The sequence below is a fragment of the Aphis gossypii genome, unplaced genomic scaffold (genome assembly GCF_020184175.1).
Source record: "Aphis gossypii isolate Hap1 unplaced genomic scaffold, ASM2018417v2 Contig00096, whole genome shotgun sequence".
Lineage (NCBI taxonomy): Eukaryota > Metazoa > Arthropoda > Insecta > Hemiptera > Aphididae > Aphis > Aphis gossypii.
Window position 1 is genome coordinate 62,860 of NW_026083014.1, and position 25,461 is coordinate 88,320.

The 25,461-nt window shown below is 30.1% G+C and overlaps 6 protein-coding genes and 1 pseudogene across 7 annotated transcripts; 5 read left to right on the forward strand and 2 right to left on the reverse strand.

Annotated features, from left to right (window-relative positions):
• Positions 1 to 605: 605 nt before the first annotated feature.
• On the forward strand, positions 606 to 1,907 carry LOC126553199 (putative nuclease HARBI1). Its single transcript, XM_050208361.1, has 3 exons — positions 606 to 775; positions 917 to 1,078; positions 1,196 to 1,907. The coding sequence occupies exons 1-3, from the start codon at positions 606 to 608 to the stop codon at positions 1,905 to 1,907; spliced, it is 1,044 nt and encodes a 347-aa protein (XP_050064318.1).
• A 2,178-nt stretch (positions 1,908 to 4,085) lies between these two features.
• Positions 4,086 to 5,953, reverse strand: LOC126553200 (uncharacterized; annotated as a pseudogene).
• A 4,390-nt stretch (positions 5,954 to 10,343) lies between these two features.
• LOC126553201 (uncharacterized) lies at positions 10,344 to 13,539 on the forward strand. Its single transcript, XM_050208362.1, has 3 exons — positions 10,344 to 10,844; positions 11,129 to 11,576; positions 11,726 to 13,539. The coding sequence occupies exons 1-3, from the start codon at positions 10,344 to 10,346 to the stop codon at positions 13,537 to 13,539; spliced, it is 2,763 nt and encodes a 920-aa protein (XP_050064319.1).
• A 298-nt stretch (positions 13,540 to 13,837) lies between these two features.
• On the forward strand, positions 13,838 to 15,451 carry LOC126553206 (uncharacterized). Its single transcript, XM_050208366.1, has 3 exons — positions 13,838 to 14,110; positions 14,208 to 14,359; positions 14,429 to 15,451. Exons 1-3 carry the CDS (start codon positions 13,862 to 13,864, stop codon positions 14,466 to 14,468), a joined length of 441 nt encoding a protein of 146 aa, XP_050064323.1. The 5' UTR covers positions 13,838 to 13,861; the 3' UTR covers positions 14,469 to 15,451.
• Positions 15,074 to 15,532, forward strand: LOC126553202 (piggyBac transposable element-derived protein 4-like). The gene has a single exon (XM_050208363.1). The coding sequence runs from the start codon at positions 15,074 to 15,076 to the stop codon at positions 15,530 to 15,532; it is 459 nt and encodes a 152-aa protein (XP_050064320.1).
• A 528-nt stretch (positions 15,533 to 16,060) lies between these two features.
• Positions 16,061 to 19,454, reverse strand: LOC114121250 (E3 SUMO-protein ligase ZBED1-like). 2 transcript variants are annotated; one of them, XM_027983493.2, is made up of 2 exons: positions 18,749 to 19,454; positions 16,061 to 17,897 (listed from the first exon to the last, which is right to left on the reverse strand). In XM_027983493.2, the coding sequence occupies exons 1-2, from the start codon at positions 18,985 to 18,987 to the stop codon at positions 16,208 to 16,210; spliced, it is 1,929 nt and encodes a 642-aa protein (XP_027839294.2). In that variant the 5' UTR covers positions 18,988 to 19,454; the 3' UTR covers positions 16,061 to 16,207. The 2 variants fall into 2 exon arrangements, with proteins under 2 accessions (XP_027839294.2, XP_027839296.2); XM_027983495.2 differs by having other exon boundaries at positions 16,063 to 17,885.
• Positions 19,455 to 23,875: 4,421 nt separating this feature from the next.
• LOC114132162 (zinc finger MYM-type protein 1-like) lies at positions 23,876 to 25,384 on the forward strand. Its single transcript, XM_050208364.1, has one exon. It carries the CDS (start codon positions 23,876 to 23,878, stop codon positions 25,382 to 25,384), a length of 1,509 nt encoding a protein of 502 aa, XP_050064321.1.
• The last annotated feature ends 77 nt before the right edge of the window (positions 25,385 to 25,461 follow it).

The window sequence follows — 25,461 nt, forward strand, 5'->3', positions numbered from 1 at the left end:
TGGTATACCAAAAGCTCACCATATATACCAACCAATCACAGCAAAGTATTTTTATGCACGTACACGCGTACGTGTATAGTGGAAACGCGCCTTTATGTTTAACCGACAGTCGGTTCTTACCAACCCCGGTTAAGTGATATGTCTCCGTAAAGTGTCCGTAAACTAACTATTTTACGGTCGGATTTCTAACCGGCTGAATTCTGTCGGTAATCGTTCCGTTAAACCCCACCAATCTTCCGTTTATGTTTTTTTATCAATACAATTACAAACAATGATAATGTTGATCAATATTATCAATATTTATGTTATAAATTATAATATATTATTATAATATTATAATTAACCAAATTGTATATATCGTACATAGTATTTGTTATAAGTTTATAACATATCCGTGTTATTATTTTATTTTGTTTTTGTGCAATGCAGCTCTAACGAGTAACGATCCGCGAATTATGTGAAGTATTTTGTGTTGTATAATTATTATTTACTATTATTTATAATAGTATAATTTTTACTTTCTGGTGCTCATAATAATAGCCTGAACTGTTCATAATACGTTATTAATTACCGAAGATAGCGATTCATCCGATTTTGAAGAAAAAATGTCAGCGTTTAATGTATGTGTTCGTAAAATTAAAACACTTAACCCACGCATTGATTATTTTAACTTGTTGGATGAAAATGAATTTGTTAGACGATTTCGTTTAAAAAAATCAACTGTTGATAAAATTTTAAACGAAATAGTGGATCAACTAAAAAATTCAACTGACAGGTACGTTGACCAACCTATTTACTTCCCTAATCAAGATATTACTTTTTAACTGTACATTATTGTTGCATAAGTAGGTGTTAGCAAACAAGTTCTCATTTATCTCAATTGTATTTTACAATAAGTTATTATTTTTTTTTTCAGAAATAACTCTATTGATCCAATAACACAGTTGCTCGTCACATTAAGGTTTTATGCTACTGGGAACTTTTTAATCACAGTTGGTGACTTTGGTGGTATTAGTGTAGCATCTGCTGGAAAAATTGTTAAACGAGTCAGTTATGCACTAGCTTTTTTAAGTAGAAGGTAAGTTATGTTAAATATAGGTAACACTAGCAAAATTTTAGGCTTTAGCAACACCTGCTATAACAGTCTGGCCATAACTATGGTAATAATATGTATATTTACCATTTGTTTCTATAGGTATATCAGATTACCAGAAACGCCTGAAGAGAAAATAGAGCTGAAGGTACAATTTTATGGTTTGGCTCGGTTTCCAAAAGTTATAGGGGCAATAGATTGCACCTACATAAAATTACAGTCTCCATCAAGAGAGTATGGTGAACTATACCGTAATAGAAAAGGATATTTTTTGCTTAACGTCCAAGCATTGGTCAATGCCAATCTAGAATTTATGGATGTAGTTGTTTGTTGGCCAGGTTCAGCACACGATAGCAATATTTTTGCAAATAGTAGGCTAAAGACACGAATGGAGCTTCCAGAGTTCTCCGACTGCATAATTCTGAGAGACTCAGGCTATGCACTTTCACATTATTTGCTAACTCTTTTAGCACGTCCGATCACAAATGCAGAAAGGTTATATAATGAGTCACAAATTAGGTCTCGTAATGTGGTAGAGCACTCATTTGGAGTCTGGAAACGCAGGTTTCCAGTACTGTTTTTTGGACTTTGTTTAAAAATGGAGACAACGATGGCAGTTATTCAGGCATGTGCAATATTGCATAATATTGCACGATTACAAAGAGATCCACAACCACCAGATGACATTGAGAATATTAAACAAGTATTAAGTGCTGAAATATTAGAAATAGAAGCAGCAACACAACCCCAAATTAACAGTCCAGCACAAGTTTTAAGAACTGCACTTATAATAGAACATTTTTCTGTTTTGTGATGTATATTATTCTGTAATTTTGTTATATACCTAATATGGAGAAAATGTAAAAAAATAAAATATAATAACACTGTATAATTAACATTGTTCATTTATTAATATAAATTACAATACTTTACAATATCTATCACTTTACACTTCCATATTTTATTCATTATTAACATTATTTCTACTTCTTCTTTTATTCTTTTGATCCTGCATAATTTACACAAATGCAGTATTAAATAAAAGATAACTATTAACATAATAATCCTTAGGTACCAGAAACAAGGATATTTTACACATTGTTTAATGAGATATATATATATATATATACATAGATCAAGATAATACAATAATAAACAATACTTAACCATAATATTTACAAATATGCATATTATGATATAATTTTATTAATTTAAAGCCCAAAATACAGTTATGGATTAAATGAGTTACAGAGTAGAAAATAAAAATAAAAGAAAATCATTAAGTTAGGGTTTTTAGATGAGTTTTTGGTGTTAATAAGTATTTCATTTTATGGTATTTAACAAGTAGGTACAGTTTTACTTAACATTATTTGTTGAAGCCAAATAGTATCGGCATAATATTTTAATACGTATTAAATCGTATATACGCGCGCTCCGGTTACGAGCCGCCGCCGATTGAACCACACACACACACACTCACGCACACGTAATTATTGTTATCTGTTTATTTATTTATTTTTGTATGTTTAATTGTCGCGTGAATTATATAACTAGTATTACGTAAATTACGACGACGTATTATCCGTCGCCGTAATATTAGTCAGTCCAATTCCAGTGTGTGAGCAATAATCACAATAGTTTTTTTGTATTCTACGCGCGCCAAATCGCCGTAAAAATATTACATATTTGTGTGGGCCACATTTTCTCGCAATATTTATATTATTGTAACGGCGCGAATCGCCTTTCTTTTATTTTATTGTAACGGCGCGAATCGTCTTTATTTTATATTATTGTAACGGCGCGATCGCCTTTCTTTTTATTATTTTGTGCTGCGCTAATCGCCACGTATCATTGTAGTTATATTATAATTGTATATTCATATTGTCTTGCGCTAATCGCCTCATATTTTATTATATTTATTTTAGTGTTTGCAAGTGTTGTGTGAAATATTATTTATAGGTAGCGGCTGGCCAGCAGTACTCCACGAATTGTGAGTTATTGTTATTATTTGAATTATTATTCACCGTTGAATTATTATACAATATAGTTTATTTGTTAGCTGTATAATATTATATTTTTATTGGTTGTGCCGAGCCGGCAAATATTATATTATTATATTTTACGTCTTTTTTATTTGTTGGGCCAAAAGGGCCGTAATTTATTATTGATAATTGTTTTATTAGGTATATTATACATATATTTTTACCAGATCTCCGCTTCGTTACCAATTATTTATTATAGAGTTACCTTATTGCTTAGTATTAAGTTTTACACACACACAATAATACACACCTACACACACCACCACACACACTAGCACTCTTTGGTCTTGCTCGGCGACCCCGTCCACTTCCTTAGAGTCGCTATACACGTATACACATTTACACAGGTCGGTCGGTGTGTGCGTGCGCTACGAAGTAGTCGGTGTCCGGTGCGCGCGTATTACAGCCTTACGCTCCCGGCCCAAACATTATTAACTTGATATAATATGAAAATACAATGTAATATAGTACATATTACATAACAATATTAATATACAATATAATAATTAGGAGTCAAAGGTTCGTTCACTTTTTTAATAATATATTATACAAGATGTCTAGATTATATTAATAATAATATTGGTTTTAATGAAAAAGTATTCACGGTAATTCAAATATCCCAAAATACCAAAAATCATTATTGGTACCAAAGTGTGTTATTATTTATATCCTGTGGATAAACTGTGTTCAAGTAGTTAATAAAAGTGTTTGATTATTAATAAAAATTAAAGCTGTCCCCCCCTGGATTTTCATCTGCGGGCGCTCTTGATTAGAGATATAAATATATATATCCCTCCTTGAACTTATTAAAAGGTGGAGAGTCAAACACTTGCTAAGGTCACTATAGTGAATGCAAAATAGCTAAGTTTGAGACAAAGACAACACATGTAGGTGTGTAAGAGCATTTTTTAAATGCTAATAAATTTTTAATTCATATTAAAATATAAATTATATTTACTTTTCTTAAGGTCATTGATTTCAAGCCGTAATTTTTCAATCACCAGTTCATTTTTAATTTTCTGCAACATTTGCTTTTCTTTAGCTTGTAATTGCTCAGCATCATGTTTTTCTTGAGCTCTCCTATCTTCATTTCGGAAGTATATTTTTTGTTCCTTAATTAACTCTAGCTTTTCTGAAGAATACTTTTTTACACTTTCTCCAAGTGTAGTTTTTATATTTTTTTTTTTTGATGAAAGAGGTGTTAGCAACTCAGTACTTTTTTGTTGTGACAGTAGTTCAGGATTCCACTTGGTCCACAAAGGTTGAACTGGTAAATCTTTCACAGGTACTGCAACATTTGGCATATTCATTTCATCATCCGATCCCTAGTTAAAACGTGCAAAAATAAATAAATAATAAAATTGTAAAACAGCTACATTCTTATAAGGTTGTTCTAAATTAGATGTAATTTATTTTTATTGGTTTACTTATAAAATACTATAACATAAACTAACCACATGCACTTGTATATATTCCATGTTGTTACTCATGTCCAACTCCATTTCACCACCTAAATCTCTGACTACTACAAAATTATCCACATCATCAATGTTTCCTATCATTAATTAATGGTTTCCCTTAAATAAACTCCAATTTTATTAGAATATAATTAGTGTACAAAAAACTAGATAATATAACATATTATTTAGATATTGTAACAAAAAACATATAGAGGTTACCTGGTTTATCGCCGTCAAAAGGATTGTGTAACCCTACAGCTGACACCCCTAAAACTCCAAGCATCATATGATGCATAGCTGAGGGCTCGACAGAGCAACATGTACTTGCTCCACCTCCTGCTTGAAAGATATTTTTCTTTTTATCCGACTCAATTTTTTTGGTTTTTCTTTTTAAATTTTCATATTTATCTATCAGATTTTGTAACTATTTTATAATAAAAAATTAAAAAAATTAAAAAAACAAAAATAATAATAAATTTAAATTGTATTCATGGTATAACACTAGTAATTACATACTACATAATTGTCAATAATACATAGATCAGACCATTTTTGAATGATATTTTTATGTCTAAATGGACACATAGTGAAGTCCAATCAACATCCAGTAGAGTAAGATTTTACTTACTTTGTCCATTAGAACAAATAATGTAAAAATGTTTAGTTTTAGGAGAAATGGTATAAAGTAGTTTAATGTTTTTATATTGTTGTTTAACATTTTTTCAATGGAATATATACTAATATAATGTAGTACTTAAGTATCTAGTTTATTTGTTAGCTTTTATGCATAGGAAATGTGAAACATAATTAAGTTTAAATTATCTATATATTTATTATATTTATAAAAACTAAATTATATGCTTTTATTAATTATGATTTCAAAGCCTTAGCACTACACAATACACTCAATAAGCATTTCATTCTTAATTAGACCATAATTTGTATTAATATACCTATAGTTTACAATTTATTATTTTTACCTTAAGAACCTTAAGAATAAAGGTACCTACCTAAATATTTTGAAAATGTAATCATAATTTTTTGCAATAAATATTTTAACCTTGTTTTTAATGGAGGGAAGTGGAGTGGACACACAGTGGTTATTCACTAAAAAAATGGCCTGTAATGTATAATATAATTAATTAATTCCTACTTACGTCTCTAACATTGCCTATTGAGGCAATAAACTGTTTCTGGATTTGACTCCATGCCGCGGTTTTGGCTTCCCAAACATCGTGATCAGATTTTTTGGATTCCAAAACGCTCGCGTGCTTAACAGCCAACGCCACCAACGTTTTCTCTTCGCCGGGAGAAAAATTAGTACAACCCGGTCGTTTAGATGTCATAGTTTTCGGCATTTTTAAAATAAGAAAAGGAGTAACCGCCAACAGAAGACAGAAATAACAAAGAATACAAATTTTATTACCTTGTTATTTACGTTAAAATATAAAATTAATAAAATAAATAAAATTGATAATCATATTGTGATAACACAAAAATTCGATGTTTACGCATGCGCAGGACAGTTAAATTCAATTATTAGTGGTGGTTTTGGGAATCACTTACGGTAAAACTGGGCGTTAGTTATACATTGCTTAACCAGAGGTGGTAAGAACAGATTTCGATAACCGGGACATAACCGAAAATATTGCCGTTAAGTTACCGACACTTTAACCAACACTTAACCGGACATTGTGAAAACTCTCACTGGGGGGGCGACACTGTCGTTGTCACCAACGGTGTGATATTCGTCTCCCGGGAGAGTAATCAGTTGTAGTTTTTTTTTTGTGTGTGACCTACGCCTTAGCGAGTTGCGTAGGCCTTCACGTCTTCATATACAATGTTAAGTGCGTATTATTCAATATAAAATCTAGAGAGACTAACTAGTGTATTTATTTCTCCTGACAGTTTACAATTGTAAGAATGGCCCTTAGGCAGACTTATAGCGATTGACCAAACCAATTATTGTAGAAACAAAACAGGTATAGAAAATAGAATTACAAAAATAAGTTGCAATGAACAAACAGATTTCCGAACAAACGCGATAACGTCGTCAACTAAATCGTGTCTATAATCTCAATTACTCGGTATTAGATATTGGTATATTTATAAATTCCTAGAAATATTATTCGTTTATATTTTACAGTCTGATCTAATACAAACGACAAGAGGTGACCATCAGTGTAAATATGCTCTGCAAAAACTCTGGTGTAATATTAACATACTGCGATGAAGTTATTACATGAATGGAGATATTGAACTTATTCCTATTATGCCTATGTGTACGAACTTGTGGGTGTTGAAGTGAATAGTATTGCTGGTGGTATCGATGGCACATATATTTAAATCTTCTTGTATAAATCCATGTTGTCTGCTATTGAACCAGCCATTATAACATTCTTTATAATAAAAATGAAAATAATATATATATATGTGTGAGTGTGTTTCATTGGACATAACTTAGAAATTAGTCGGGGTTAACAATACAAGTGGATTTCTATGTATGTCTTTCTCATGGAAGTACACATGTTTCATAATTATTCTTGTTGAATAACATAACATTAATATTTATTAGAGTTATCGATATAAAAGGATTTACACATATATGCACACGTGTCGGGACATAATACACATAGGAGGTGGGGTCATTTCTTCCAAATTCATATTTAGTGATAACAGCATTTTTTATTCATTGTGGCCAACTTAGATAAATAAAAATCCCACTAATCCTATTTCAATAGTGATACCAACAACAAAAATATTTAATTTAATATTATTTGCATTATAATCATAATATATTTGATTTTTGATTTTGGATTTTTTAATGGGGAGGGCTAAACACTTTTAACTTTAGTTATTGTACATCAAAAATTAATAAACACTTTTAATAATCCTATTTTTAATTCAAATATTCTATTATAAAACTAATAACAAGAAATATATTAGTCAAATTTGTAAGACAATTTCCATATTTAAATTTACATATTTCAAAACAATATAAAAAATACAGCCAATGGAGGAGGCTATAGCCCCTTTAGCCCCTCCTTGGCTACTTCACTGATACATAATATTTAAAATAAAAAAGGGCGGTGAAGTGGGTACCGTTCTACAAAATAATATGCAAATATTCATGATTTTTACGAATTTTTTTCAATATTTGAATTTCAAAGTTCAAACCCTAATAATACAATTTGTGCCTATGTATATTTTCAAGTATCTACGACTTATATTTTTTTTATATAATACTTTAATTTTAAATTCAAACGCCAACATTACTCCTATAATGACACTTAGAGTTTTCTCTGTAGCTATTTTAAGGAAATCTTATGGAAAACATAGTGTTGAATATTTTAACCTTAGATATAAGTACAAAAAATACAATGAATTTTCAACTACAAAAGTACTTTGATTTTTAATTTTTTTTTTTTTTTTTAACTACAATATAAACAAGTAATAACTTATAAGAAACCTTGTATTGAATTTTTGAGCAACCAAAAATATATAATAGTTTAATATGTATGGTTTAACACCAATTAAGATTACACTGTCCCAATTACTATTGAGTATTTTCAACATAAAGTTGTATACCTGTTCATAATTTTTACCTCCAATTAGTAGGACACAATGTGGGACTTTTTTCTCTATAAATGTTCTAATCATATATGTATTGTGATGGGAATTTTTAGGACCTACTATTATTATATGTATAGATTTAACACCAATTAAGATTACACTACCCCAATTACTGTTGAGTATGTTCAATAATCATCACAAAGTTGTATACCAGTGACCAGTCCATACTTTCCATATTTTTTCATACCCAGTACCTTTTTATAATTTTATTATTAATTTTTTTTTGAAAAAAAAAATGGAAAGTTGCAACGAAGATGTGTTGAATGACCACACATATGCAAATATTGGTCAAATTGCAGTAGATCAACAGTTAGTCGATCATAATTATTATATACCAAGTAAATGAATTACACTTTTTATTTCCAAATACTAAAAATGTAATTTAATTAATTAGTATTTTTATATAATATATTATAACAGATCAATGTTTTTACAATACAGTAAATAATTATTTGTATGTTTGTATAGAATGAGTGCCTTTATTGTTTATATATATTATATTTTAATTTTTTCGTCGAAGTTAGTTCTGATTCTGAGTTGGATGACTGTAAGTATCAAATAAAATTGTACTTACCACAATATACTTTAAATATATAATATATTTTAGCAATTGAAGAAAATGATGAAATGACGATAATGAAGAATCAATAATTGATTACGAGGCCGGTAATTTGTATTTTCTTTTTTTTATATAAATAATTATTATTTATTTAGTCACTGAGATATAGTTTTAATTAATTTTTTTATTTTAGAAAACTTACAACGTAATCGAACATATAGGATTATACCAGGCGTTCACAACAAATCAAGTGTATACACATACATAGACAATTTATATTATAAATATTATAAAAAAGTGTTGTAAAAATAAAATGTTAGTATATTAAACTGTTACTTAATATTTTTTATGTTTTAATAGTAAAAAAAAAAAATAAAAATACTAATAAAAAATATACTTTCATTATGTTCATAAGGTACTTGATTTGTGAAAAGCAAAGGAACAAAAAGTGGAGCAATATTGTCCAGCTACAGCTATTATTAATATAGAAACTGAAGGAAATTATTTAGACCTTCAGCCTGGAGGACACAACCATGGAGCAGTTCAATTAGACATGGATATGCCATTCTTGAGACAAGCAGTAGGAAAAGATCAACCGCAATAGGCGCCATGTCTCTGCCAATTAGACGAATCTACAATAAGAATCATTAGGTAATAAACTTATAGAATAGTCACTATTAGAAGATAAATTACCTTATACTGTACCTTATAATGTCCTCTTCATAATTTTTAGTCATCCTCGAGGAAGTTGGTCATATACTTTCCAACAAGCACAGTTGAGATGCAAAAAAATGCGGAACCGTCGAAGACCAAAAATTCCCGAAACAATTCAGGAATTGGTCAATTTTTTAAATATGCCAGAGCACGCAGAATATTCTACAACAATTCAAGAACCACCATCAACATTTTTTCAACAGGCATTAATATTAGAAGGAGTATTTGTAGGAGTCATTTTTGCCAATACTGAATTCATACGTCGGTTCATCAATGAACTCCTAACCGTCAAGTCTGCAGGATGTGATGGCACATTTAAGACAGTTCCAAAATCACCAAAACATCTAAAAAAGGGATCATTTATAAGTTACAACAATGAATGAAATAAAATTCTTATATATAAAAATGAATCGCAAAATGTGTTGATATTCGCATAACTAAACAACCCCTGGACCGATTTGGCTGATTTTTTTCTTCAACTGTTCGGAATTGCCAGGAGAAGGTTCTTACGGACGAAAAATTTGAAAAAGTTATCAGGTTTGAGAAATATGACGAGATGGTGATGAAATTACAGAGGCGCCATCTGTCCAGCAAATAGTAAACTAAATTATTTTTGGTAGTCAATGGCAACCATTTAATAAAATAAATAATTTATTTAAAATGTTATAGCAAGGTTTTGATTTGAACCCGATACCGTCAAAATATAAAAAATAATTAAAACTAAATATTTTTGTGTTGCCATGGAAATATTATAGATAATATTTATTCAATTTAATTGTTTGAATAAAATATAATAAAAAATTCCTGGGAAGACCTTAAAAACATAATAATTTATATTTGATATGCCTCCTATACGACGGAGCAATCTAGGTAGAATAACCCGAAATGCTACCAACCAAGCTAATTACCGATCTAACCAAAGTCCTCAAGAACGTGACGACCGAAATGAACGTGAAAGAATTCGGATATCACAAACGCGTGAAGCGCGAACGCGAAATTCAACTAATAATAGCGCAAGTTTGAATCGAGCTGCTTTCAGTTACGATGTGTCAATTGACTACAGTAACTACCAATGTGTTGTTATTGGTTCTATGAACTCGGTTTGCTCACACTGTAAGGCATTAAAATACAAAAACGAAGCCAATGGATTGTGTTGCGCAAATGGTAAAGTGAAATTGATACCATTGGATCCTCCACCAGAACCATTGTACTCATTGGTTTCAGGAATAGGAAAAGATTCTATACACTTTTTGACAAATATCCAACAATATAACAATTGCTTACAAATGACTTCATTTGGGGCAACAAATGTAGTTCGGGAAAATTTTATGCCAACTTTCAAGGTATGTATTATAGCAGTTACTCATAATTATTAGCGAACAAAATTTTCTGTCACCAAAGTTAAGATGTGTCACTAATCTTCAATTTCTTAATCATTACGAAATATATCACTTAGTCATCATATTATATGGTGTTTCAGTTTCAGTGACACTTTTATTATATTTTATATTTGATAGATATTAGTTAAAACTAAATATATACTTTTTAAGATCAAATATTATTTAAGTTTGATCACCGACAATCCATTAATTTATAACACACCATAATATTTTTTTTTTATTTACAGGTACAAGGGCAAATATATCACAGAGCAGGTTCACTGTTACCAGTGTCAGATAGCGACAACAAATTCCTGCAAATTTATTTTATTGGCAATTCACCACAAGAAATTTATCTGCGTTGTGCACATAACAATTTAGTAAAGAGGTCTATTGTAGAACAATTACAAACTTTATTTCATCAACACAATCAATTGATTATATTGTTTAAAACTGCCCTGGATCTGATGCCATCCGATAATCACAAAATTGTAATCAGAGCTGATAAAACACCTGCAGGTCAACATACAAGACGTTTTAATGCACCAACTATTGATGAAGTTGCTATCGTTGTAGTTGGAGAAAACTTGGAATCCCGTGATATTGTTTTACGTCGTCGGAATGATCAATTACAACGTTTAAAGGAAACACACCGCTCATATGATGCACTGCAATATCCCATTATATTTTGGCAAGGTGAAATGGCTACGATTTCTCAATAAAAATGATAAATCCCATTGCAGGTAACTAAAATATTAGTTTAGCTATGGCGATAATATCTCAGTCATTATATTATGTATTTTAATTTTATATTTGAATGTTATTAAAACAAAATCTATTTACAGGTTCTGAAACCAACAAAAAAGTCAGTTCAATGAACTATTATTCATACCGCCTAATGATTCGGGAAAATGAAGATAATCACATATTGAAATGTCGGCGATTATATCACAAATATGTTGTTGACATGTATGTTAAAATTGAAACGGAGAGATTAACATTCATCAGGTTGAATCAAACCAAACTCCGATCTGAAGAGTATATTCACCTTCGAGATGCGATTAATACTGATGGAAATGCACAGAATGTCGGTCGGATGACTATTCTTCCAGCAACATACATCGGAAGCCCTCGGCAGGTTAGGTATGCTCAAGATGCCATGTCGTATGTTCGTCACTATGGTACAGCAGATTTGTTCATCACATTTACATGCAATCCGCAATGGATAGAAATCAATCAGGAGTTATTCTCTGGGCAATCACCCATTGATCGTCATGATATTACAGCCAGAGTCTTTAGACAAAAGTTGAAATCTTTAATGGATTTCATCGTAAAACATAATGTGTTTGGCGAGACACGCTGCTGGATGTATTCTGTGGAGTGGCAGAAACGAGGATTGCCACATGCACACATTTTGATTTGGTTGGTTGAAAATATAAGGCCAAATGAAGTTGGTGCAGTGATATCAGCTGAAATCCCTAATGTACAAGTAGATCCTGGATTGCATGAGGTAGTTATCAAAAACATGACACATGGTCCCTGTGGAACTCTTAATCAAAATTCACCGTGTATGATGGATGGTAAATGTTCAAAACGATATCCACGGACATTAATATCGGAAACAATTACTGGTAATGACGGTTATCCATTGTATCGTCGCAGATCGACAGCAGACAATGGAAAATCAACAATTGTCAAATTAAATCAACAAGATATTGAAATAGATAATCGTTGGATTGTTCCATATTCACCCATTTTATCAAAGACATTCAAAGCACACATCAACGTTGAATCTTGCCATTCAGTGAAATCTATTAAATACATTTGCAAATATGTAACCAAAGGGAGTGATATGGCTGTGATTGGAATTGGTGCAGAGAATTCCAATGATGAAGTTACCCAATACCAAATGGGCCGCTATGTCAGTAGTAATGAAGCAGTTTGGCGAATATTTTCTTTTCCTATTCATGAGAGACACCCTTCTGTTGTTCACTTAGCTGTGCATTTAGAAAATGGACAAAGAGTGTATTTTACAGCACAGAACGCAGTACAAAGAGCTGCTCAGCCACCATCTACTACATTAACCAGTTTTTTTGAGACATGCCAAAACGATGATTTCGCACAAACATTGCTATATTCTGAAATGCCAAAATATTATACCTGGAATCAATCCTCAAGGAGATTTATACGACGGAAACAAGGAAAACCAGTTCCAGGATATACAGATGTATATTCCACCGATGCGATTGGCCGGATTTATTCAGTACATCCAAGCAATGATGAATGTTTTTACTTACGACTGCTATTAGTCAATGTACGTGGCCCAACATCATTCCAACAGTTACGAACTGTTGATGGTGAATTGTGTGTATCCTACAGAGAAGCCTGTCAACGTTTGCAATTGCTTGAAAATGACGCTCATTGGGATCAAACTCTCAATGATGCTGTAATATCATCACACGCTCATCAAATACGAACATTGTTTTCTATAATCATATCTACATGCTTCCCATCAAACCCAATTGATTTGTGGATCAAGTACAAAGATTATATGTGTGATGATATTTTGTATCAAATACAGAATAGAATGGGAAATCCAAATATACAAATCAGTGAAGAAATTTACAATGAAGCATTGATTTCAATTGAGGACATGTGAATAAAAAATAATTAAATAAAACTATAACTACTTACTTTTAAATCATTATATATGTTTTATTTAATTATTTTTTATTCACAACGCCCTATCACCAGGGTGACGGTTCTGTTCAGGAGAATTTTTTAAAATACGTAGGCACAAAAACTGTCACATAACAAATCTTTCGTCGTGAATTCGACGTAATATTAGCACTATCAATAAGATTAAATTAAAAATTAACACACGGCATACGAAAATGCAAAAAAAGAAAGTAACACACGGGAAACGCCGTGTCGGGTCAGCTAGTAAACATATATAATTGAGCTAGAATAGTTTTGTATAAATGTATAAATTCAATTTGTACATAATTATAATTTCATTATGTATCCATTTTTTTTTTATCATAGATACAGAATTAGATAACTATCAAAATAATACAGCACATATTTTACCATGTAGTACAGCATCTTCTAAACAGCAAAGAATTCTTCCTTCAAAACAATGTAGACCAGTATCAAAAGAACAAATAAATCCGAAATGGAAAAAGCGTGGAGTGTTTGTACCTAAGGTTCACCATTTTGATACATCTAAGGTATAATAATAATTTTATAAATAATAAATAAATAAGTACATAACTGTATGTAATTCAAAACATATTAGTATTCTACAGTTTTTGATTAATTTTTTAGAGTGGAATTCAAAAAGCAGAATTTGAGCTATCAGAAGAGTCAACTGTGTTAGACTTTTTTGAAGCTTTTGTGTCGCCCAATTTATTGGGAGAAATAAGTTTTGAAACTAACCAGTATTGCCACAAATATAATATTCAAACACCATATTCCAGGTATAAACTAAATAATAATGAAATAAACCATTTTATATTTGTATATTTTTTTTTATAAAATGTTTTTAGAGTTACTCGTTGGACAGACACCCAATTTGAAGAACTATAATATGTGTTTTGGCTTTGACTATGCTAATGGCACGGAATAAAAAATTGGAAATATCTGATTATTGGTCCACTGATCCACTTCTATATCAACCCATTTTTGGTCAGCATATTAGTCGTGACCGTTATTTGTTGTTACTTAGAATGCTCCACTTTAGCAACAACGATGAGCAAATACCTGGAGATCGACTTTCTAAGATTCGAATGCCATTACAAGATATAACTAAAAATTTTAAAGATGCCATGATACCATTTGAAAATCTAGCAATAGATGAAAGTCTTGTTCTGTGGAAGGGTCGTCTTTCATTTAAACAATTTATTAAAACAAAGCGACACCGATTTGGAATAAAAAATTTTTGTTATTTGTGATGTAGAAACTGATTTCATTCTAAATATTCTAATATATACTGGAAGCACAACAGAATATAAAAAAACAGACCCAAGCCTCGGTATATCTGGGGCTATGGTAAATACATTGATGAAGCCATACTTGAAAAAAGGTCACAAGCTATTCATTGATAATTGGTATACTTCACCTTCATTAGCCATGTTTCTTTACAAAAAAAAAAAACAAATGTTACTGGAACTATTAGGAAAAATCGTAAAGGAATGCCTAAACTAACATCGAAACTTGAAGTTGGTCAAACAGAAAGTCAACACACAACAACTATGCTAGCTACAAGGTGGAAAGATAGAAGAGATGTTTACATGTTGACAACACAATTTGAAAATAAAATGATTGCTATTGGTAAAAAAGATCATCATGGAAACCAAGTAAATAAACCTCTATCTGTGTTGAAATATAATGAAAATATGGGTGCTATAGACAAAACAGATATGTTGTTGAGCTCAATTGAATGTGTGAGAAAAACCATAAAATGGTATAAGAAACTGTTTTTCCACCTGGTAGATCTATCCTTACTAAATGCATATAGTTCATACAATACTGTTACTGGAAAACATTTACCATTGGCAAGCTATCAGTTTCAACTAGAGGTCTCTATTTCACGTGTATTTAAAAACACGGATACCCGTGTTTTTAACAAAATGGTGTTAAAGCCCGTGTAATTAAAATACACGTGTACACGTGTATTTAGAGTCCATGTACCCGTGTACCCGTGTATTATAGAATCCGTGTTCTCGTAGCCCGTGTTTTTAATGTCCGTCTACCCTGATCCAAAGAAGATCCAAAAGGGGGAGCCCAGAAGTTCGTGCCTACATTACCCCCCCCCCCCATTTTATCATACAAATATTTAAGTTAGACATTTATATACCATTTATTTTTAAAGTCAAAAATTTGAAGATAATTTTCTTTTTTATGAACCTGAAAATTGTTATACATAAATATTTAAAAAAAAAAAAGAAAAACATAAATGGAATTATCTTAAGACATTTTGTATAATATATTATGATTATAGGAACACCCCGTATATAATATGATAATTAAAGTATTATATTTAACATTTAATACTTAATAGTTTAATACAAACATATTATTATAATATACGAGTATAATACGACAAAACAATAACAATATTCTTTTTAATTATAACAAAATATGAACAATGAACATTTTCTTCAAATGCAAATTACAAAACAATAACAAAAATAATTTTTTAAACTATAAATACAATAATTGAGAATAAATTTCAGAGGTTTTTTATCAGTAAATAATACATTTACAAAGAAAAAAGTCACAAGATAACTGTCAAAAAAAAATACTTACCTATTTTATTGAAAGTGTTATAACATAAGTTGACGATTTTGATATAAAAATACTAACATATTGACATTTTCTGGTGCCAAACTGTTTCTTTTGGGTGTAACCACATTCCCGGCAGTTGAAAAACATCTTTCTGAGCTTACCGATGTGGCTGGTATTGACAAAAATTTCTTTGCTGCCTTTGCTACTAGAGGATATTTTTTTTCATGTGACTTCCACCATTCAAATGGATCGAAATCGTACCTCAGTTGTGGTTCTGCAAGGTAACATTGGAATTGCGTCGAAACATCATTGACTTCATGAACTTCATCGCCGTATAAAAATTCAAGTGCTCCTTTCTTTGTTTGGATAGGAACTTCATTATCCACTCTATTTTCCGAAGTATTCGTTTCGACCAGTAAATTTTGTACTTTGCAACGGATATTTTCTCTTACTTCGATTTCCTCATGTTCCAAATCTTTATATCTTGGGTCTAAAAATGATGATACTTGTCTTGCAGATATGATGTTTGTCAAATTATTAAGCTTAAAACGTTCTATTAGTTGTGAGACCACTGTCTGTTTAAAATTGACAACAACTTCACTATCAAATGTATTAATTTTCAAATGTTTTTCAATCACTTTTGAAATTAGAGGTCTAACCATTGATACCGGTGAATGAGTTTCGCCACAAAAAACTGTTGTTACAACTTGTAATGGTTTTAACAAAGCTACTAAAGTTTCCATTTTTGTCCAGTCACATTCTGAAATTTCCAACTTTTTTGCAATTGCAACATTAGTTATACTGCGGTCAGCTAAGACGTTGGTTACAGCACATCTATTTGTATAAAGACGATCTAACATCATATAAACAGAATCCCATCTTGTTTTACAACTTTGTATGAGACTTAGTTGGTTTAATCCCAGCTGCTCTTGCATTTTTGTTAAAGCATGTTTAGCCAAATTAGAATGTTTAAAATGACCTACCATTTTACTACCTAACTGAATAACTGTATCAATGCCATCTTGTTGTAATCCATTATTGACAGCGAGTTGAATACTATGAGCAGCGCAGGTTAAATCATATGTTTCGGATACATTCGTCAGTGAATTTACAGCATTTATTATATTTCTTGCGTTATCTGTAACGACAGCCATAATTTTTGTTTCAATTTCCCATTTATCAAATGTATTTTTTAATTGGTGAGCAAGGTTTACGGCACTATGAGATTCCTCCATTTCATGTGTAGTAAGTGTATACGACTTTGGGCACCATTGATTATCAATTATATGAGCACTAACTGTAATATAGCTTTGTTGAGATATCGATGACCAACAGTCAGATGTACAAGCTATACTTATCGAATCTCTCAAGTTTTTTTGAATTATTTCTTTTACTGATGATTTTAATGCTTTCAATCTTGATTTTATTGCTCCTTCCTTGCAAATTTTGTAGTTAGGTTCGACAACTGTCATAAACTGTTTAAATCCTTCACTTGAACAAAAAGATAGGGGCATTTGATTCAAGGCTATCATTTTTGCTAATGCTTGATGTATCTGCTCTGTTTTATCGGAGTTGCAAATTCGATCGTCTTCCTGATTCTTATAAGTTCGTCGTCGTTTTCTAGGTATTGGTGCACCAATTTCCGAACTTTGTACTTCTGAAGAACTGGAAGTCATAGTTGAACTGGTTAAGGTATCGGCATTATCCAGCTCACGACTAGAAGCAACCCTTTATTATTGAAAAATATAAAAAAAGTACCTATTTTTAATTTGTCCACACCTTGTTTTGTTAAAGTTTATCTCGCATTTTTAATATTTGACATGAAGTTTTGAAATATTAATAGAGTAGAACCTCGATTATTTAAACTAATTAGGACCACACCGAGTTAGGGTTGGTGCAGAAAGTTCAAATAATAGAAATTGTTTAATAAATATTATGCAAAGGACCACCGCGACCGGGCCAGTAAATAAACTAGGCTCTTTTCCTGATTACGAATATAAGATTGTTATTAAATATTGTACACTTAATGATTTATTTAATTTTTTTAACGATTTTAGATTCATATTCGATTTTAGATACGAAGTATTCGTACAAATCATTTTTAGTATCAGTCGTAAATACAAAAGTAATGGTATTACGAACAAGAAATTTTCAAAAAACGTTAACCGTACTAATGTACAGACTTGACGAAAGTTTCAAACAAATTTAACTATTTTTAAGCTAAAAGTAGAACTTCCAAAATGTTAGAAATTCCATGTTTTCTCAAAGTTATTTTCGAATAAATTTTAAACTTTTTCAGTAAAAACTTTTAAAAATTTAATATAATCTTAAAATTTGTATTATAATTTGTACTAATTTCTATTACCTAGTATTAGAATATCAATCTATTAGTTCTGAAAAAATTTCAAAAATCGTTCTTCAGATTTATTTTTATACGCGTTTAAACATTAATTTTATCGGACACTGTTATTTTCACGAAAAATGGAGATTTTTTCTAATTAAAACCTTACACAATTTTAAATTCTTTAAGTAGTTTAAATGTTAATATGTATATTAATTATTAAGTACATAGTACATACCTTCGTGTTACAGTGGTGAGTGGTTTTATACCATGTATAGTTTTCAAATGTCTACCCAAAGATCCTGTTGTTCCGCCAATACAACAAAATTCATTATTTTCATTTTCCGTACACAAATCACAATAAGCTTTATCGCCTTGACGTTTAGCGTACATCCACACCCAACTCTTACATTTATTACTCATTTTATAAATTAATGAAACAATTACAATAAATACATACGTGAACAAAAATTTCATATAATTTTGTACAACACACAAATGAAATAAATGAAATAAAAGTCACTCAAAATAATGTGCTATTTATATTTTATACGACACGTACGTTACATAGGTACGGTACGGTTTTACTGCGATTAAACAACAGCCGATTGCCCGTCGTCGACTGTCGAGGACCGCTGTATCAGACGTATCTTATCTGACATTACATTATATAACACTATATACAGATAATCTTACAATATTTCCAAATTATAAATACAAAATAATATTTATTTTAAGTTTATAAAAACTACAGACCTTAAACACTCGGGTAATTTTAATACACGGGTAGATACAATTTTAATACACGTGTATCTTAATACACGTGTACACGAACTTCAAAACACGTGTAATTAAATACACGGGTATTCATACATTTTACTTTTTAAAGTACGGACTACGTGTACACGTGTATATCAATACACGTACCAGACCGAGAGCCCTAGTTTCAACTAATCCGGGAAATACTAACAAAATATTCAAAGAAAAGTGCTTTGAACAAAACAGGTGGTCCGCGCAGTAGTGATACTGTGATACCTATGCGATTGACAGATATACATTTTCCATCCACTGTACCACCAACATCTAAGAAGACAAATTCTCAAAGACGGTGTTATGTATGCCAAAAATTAAAAAAGAAAAGAAAAGACACAACATTCATGTGTAAAGAATGCGATATTGGGTTATGTCCAGCTCTTTGCTTTGAAATATATCATACTAATAATAAGATTTGAATTTTTTACTATATAATTTATTTTTAAATACACATTATTTTGTTACTATTATACTGAATTAACTGATTACTATCTAATTATTAATAAACAGTTAAAAATATCATTTGTAGGTACGTTGCATTTTAATTATTTCAATGTCATAACATACAACGGTTCCTACGCTAGGTTTCCTAGATTGGTTACCCCTTGTCGTATAAACTTTAAACTTATAATTCAAATCAATATATATATTATTTTTTTTGACTTCAACATATGGTTCAATTTAACTAAATTGATCATTTAGGAACATATATATATATATATATATAGGCAATAATACAAAATAATAATAATATTATCAATAAGAATAATATATAAGTGCTGATGTGTTTACTGTAACGTGCCACGTACAATCAGTTGAATGATGTCGTATCGGAAAGGTTGTTGTAAAATAAATGAAGACTCTTGAAATTATTCTAAGTGTTTTTTATTTAAAATTTTTTTAAGTCCAATTAATTAATTTAATTAAGCTTGTGAAAAATATTCAAAGTCCAAATGACAAAACTATTGATCTGAGTGACGTGAAGGTGCTTGCTCTAACTCTGGTGGATCACGTCTGAAATGTGCCTAATCTGGGCCCCCCTTATATATCGTCCAGGGACTCCCGCGGTACCTTTAGATCCCTGATGGTCTCCTGCACGTGCATCCGCTTCTGCCCACGCATTGCGTCATCCACGCGATACCGTGCGTGATTAATATGACTATCATATTCTACCGGGTGGTAATTGTGACAGGCGTACATGCGTTGATCTGCTTTTGATTTATTAAATTATAGTGTTATAATTATGTTCTCACGTCGCTCCGCCGTTATGTATTACTAGGCTCATTTATAGAAATGTTTGTTATACCGACAACGTTAGGGGTTACCACCAGCCATGGTATATTGTAATTTATACATAGGTATCAGAGCACGTTGCACCTCCCCACGAAAAAAAAGGTTTATGTCTCAAAGACAGAAATCTTTCAAAGTTTAGTACAAAATGGTTAAGTTACAAATTATTACAATATTATAGTGTTTACAATGTTTGATTACAAGTTATTGAAGTAAGACATACATTACAATTTTCTGTATGCTTTTACATTTAAAATATTTTCATTATATAATATGAATATATGATGTATATGTTATATATACAGTTCGATTAGATATGGTTTGATTACAATATAATGGTTAAATAGTTTGATTAAATGTTTGGTTATAATATAATTCAATGTTTTAAATATGTTGGTTAGTTTTCTCATAATTTATAATTGTGATTACAATAAAATATGGTGTTAGTAAATAATATAATATAATGATTATAATAGATTTGATAATTCCAATAAAAGATGTGGTTAGTATAATATGTTGTTTACAATAGTTTCTTATATGGTAAATTAATTATTACAAATAATATTTTTACTTATTATAATATGTTAGTAATATAAAATTTATATGGTTCCCCACACATTTTTTTTTCCATAGTAACTTATTCATATAGTACATTTTCTTAAATCTAAGTGTATATATATATTATCATTCCAGTTTTGTATGTTATTTTTTTTTTTTACTTTCCTTTTACTCAATCAAGATTCGCTGCCCATGGAATGACTTACTAATTATTTGAAGTACGTCATCCACATTGACAACAACCTTAATTGATTAATACGTTTACTTGATCAACCTTTACTCATTGGGGATGTCATGGAATCCACCCTATCGATCAGGTGTCAAATATTATTTCGATAGATGTTTCGTACAGTTCCAACTACTTTGTTCTACTTGCAGGGCCGTATTTAGGGGGGGGGGGGCAATGGGGACATTTGCCCCGGGCGGCCAAATATTGATCTATTTAGGGGGGCGACCGGGCACCACTGTATCTCGATGTAATATTGTATAAATAAATTTTTTTTTTTTTAAAGAATTTGTATTATAATACGGCCATAATTGTATGGCGTATTGGCGTCTGATAATTTTATTTGTCAACACACATATTATAGATAATAAAATAGATGTCTAGATATCTAACTCGTGATAACAATTGAAGTTTAATAAAGGCACAGTCCGCACAGAACAATTATAATAAAGGGTCATAATAATCATCGTACGATTATTAATATTATTTTAACATAACCACGGTTGTAAATAGACAACAATGACATAACCACAGTTATTATCATCTATCACGGTCTTAGAAGATAAGAGCGGACAACTTAAAATGTTCCGTTTATTTGTGCGAAAACGTTGTGGTCCATCTATATTCTATGCATTATTGCATTATGTATTGACGCAATTTTTTTTTGGAAATTATTACTTATTAATGTTAAAAACCCACGTTTTAGTTGTTTTATAGAACCATGTAAGTATTTATTATTAATATATTCATAAAATAGCATTAGTTATTTTATTGAGTTGCATGAAACTAGAAAAAATTATTAAAATAATATCTACCTATTATGGAACATTAAAAAAAGGGTACATAATATTTATGCTTGCTAGTTGCTATACACAATACATTACAAAAGCACTAGCATGCTTATGCGTTATAACCTGCAATGCAAATTGTATAAATTAGAATAAAAATAACTTATGTATATAAATAAGTGGCGTTAAATCATGAATTAATTTATTATGATAAACATTTAACAGTTCATTGCCAGTTAGTTATTGCTTTGCTTACTAGTTACTAGCTGCTTTTGAATAATGGATGGCAAAAAAGGTTAAGTGGAGCTGCTTACCGCAAAAAAGCTAAAGAAAAATTTTCAAAATATGCATCTGTAATTTCAAAAACTGCAAATTTACAATCTTATTTTCATAAAGGTTGGTAAATTAAATTTCAAAAAAACTTGTTTTATTTATTATTCACTATGAATTTCAGTTGATTTATTTGCTGTCAATACTATTGCTGTTAAAAATGATAATATTGTAATTGATGATTGTGTAAATCCTGACACTGCTAATGAAATTGATGTTGATAACACAAAATCCTCATCACAAAAAGGTTTAATATTTTTCTTCCTCATAAATTCAATTTTAACTTAATGAAATAAATTAGAAATATAAATTAATTGTTTTCAATCTGATGCAAATTTAGAAATTATTTATTATTAATTTTATTTATGTATTACTTAGGTATTACTAATTTAATATTTTTATATTGAATGTCTTATTTTAGAAAAAAAGAAAGATGATAATATTGTAATCGATGATTGTGTAAATCCTGACGCTGCTAATGAAATCGATGTTGATAACACAAAATCCTCATCACAAAAAGGTTTAATATTTTTCTTCCTCATAAATTCAATTTTAACTTAATGAAATAAATTAGAAATATAAATTAATTTTTTTCAATCCGATGCAAATTTAGAAATTATTTATTATTTAATTTTATTTATGTTATTACTTAGGTATTATTAATTTAATATTTTTAAATTGAATGTTTTATTTTAGCTGATTTATTTAATACACATTGTACTGAAATTGAAACATTGATTGAGTCTCCTAAAACTGAAGAAGTAAAATATTTGAACAGCTTAAATTCTTCGATTAGACTCACAACATTTGGATTTAAAAAAAGTTATTGTTAGTATAAAATGTAATATACATTTATCCAATCTAATATTTATCTATTTTACTTTTAATAACTTTTATACATAACTATAAAATTAATTTTTAATATTAATTATGGGTAGGTAGTTATTTTAGATACATAAAAAAATATAATTACATTTTTTTTAGGGAGGATCCAGCTTTATGGAATATTAATGATTCATTGAAAGACTATATTTCAATTGATGGGGTTTCTCAAGACTTATCAGAAACAATTTTTTTGAAATCAAAGAGAACATACACTGTAAATAATAGAGGCACAAGCAAAACGATAAACAGATATTTTAGTAAGAAATACCTAGAGTCCACTATAATTAATGGAGAGATCATAAAAAGAAAATTTTTTTTATATTCAATAAGTAAAGGCTGTATTTATTGTTACCCGTGTGCTTTATTTGGCAGTAAATCTTCTTTTGCCACTTGTGGCTTTTTAAACTGGAAAAAAGCTGAAGAAAAATTATCTAGCCATGAAAATTCCCACAAACATCGGACAAATATTTCAACAATGAAACAAAGAAGTGTAATTCTAGAAAGAATCGATCAACAACTGGTACATCAAATGGAATTTGAAAATAATTATTGGAAGAATATTCTTAAGCGTGTAGTTGCTGTGGTTAAGGCGTTATCATCAAGAGGTTTGTCTTTCAGAGGTGACACAAATCAGATAGGTTGTTCAAATAATGTTAATTTTTTGATGGCAATTGAACTGATTGCTGAATTTGATGTGGTTCTTTCAGAACATATTAAAAAATATGGCAACCCCGGAAAAGGCAATACATCATATTTGTCATTCCATACGTATGAGCAATTCATTTTATTAATGGCAGAAGATGTAGTAAATAATATTATTCAAGAAGTCAACAAAGCACGCTATTTCTCAATTTCTATTGATTCTACCCCAGAAATTTCACATACTGACCAACTTTCATTTATAATTCGTTATGTAAACGAACATGGTCAACCAGTTGAACGCTTTTTATGTTTTATTAATAACATTGGACATAAATCTCAAGAAATGATGGAAGCAGTTATTCATATATTCAAAAAGTACAATTTAAACACAAATTACTTAAGAGGCCAGTCTTATGATAATGCATCGAATATGTCTGGTATCTACACTGGCTTACAGGCAAGAATTAAATCAATTAATTCACTTGCTGATTTTGTACCATGCTCAGCACATTCGCTTAATTTAGTTGGAAAAAATGCAGCAAGTTGCTGCCATGATGCAAATGAATTTTTTAGACTTCTACAAAACCTTTATTCATTTTCCACTATTACTACACGCCGTTGGAAAATTCTTAATGTGTCACTCAAAAGTCTTTCCGAAACTAGGTGGTCAGCAAGAGACGATGCGTGTAAGTCGCTAAACAAAAATTGGTGTTTGGTTTTAAGGGCATTAACTACAATATCTGAAGATAAAAGTGTAAATGTTTCAACTTGCTGCGAAGCAAAAGGTATTTTGAAAAGTATAAAAACCTTAAAAACATCTTTTATGTCAATATTTTGGGGAGACATATTAGAACGGTTTAATTCATGTAGTAAGAAACTACAATCAATTCAAATTGATTTGGGTATTGTAGTAGAAATTTACCAGTCATTGATAGGTTTTGTTCATGATATTAGGTGTGATGACATGTTTAATGATTACAAAGCTCGAGCAATTGAAAAATGTGGCATTTCAAGTTTAAATACAAAACCTAATCGTAAAAAAAAACGTAAGAGGTTTTTTGATGAAGGCAACAGTGAAGAAAATGTCATTGAAGATGAATTTGAAAATTTTAAAGTAAATACTTATTTTATGATATTAGACCAGATTAAATCTGATTTAGAAAAAAGGAAAATTGCCTATGACAATTTAACTTCAAAGTATAATTTTTTTTATCACATGTCAGAATTAACACCTGCTGAAGTTAAAAAAAATTCTGATTCATTGCAAAATATATACAAAAACGATTTAGGATCCTCATTCTCTATAGAATGTGTGCATTTCCAAAGTCATATAAAAGTTTAAAAAAACAAAAATGTTGTTTTCCTAAAACAATTTTAGAAATGAGTAGTTATTTAAGAAACAACAACCTTGTAGAAGTC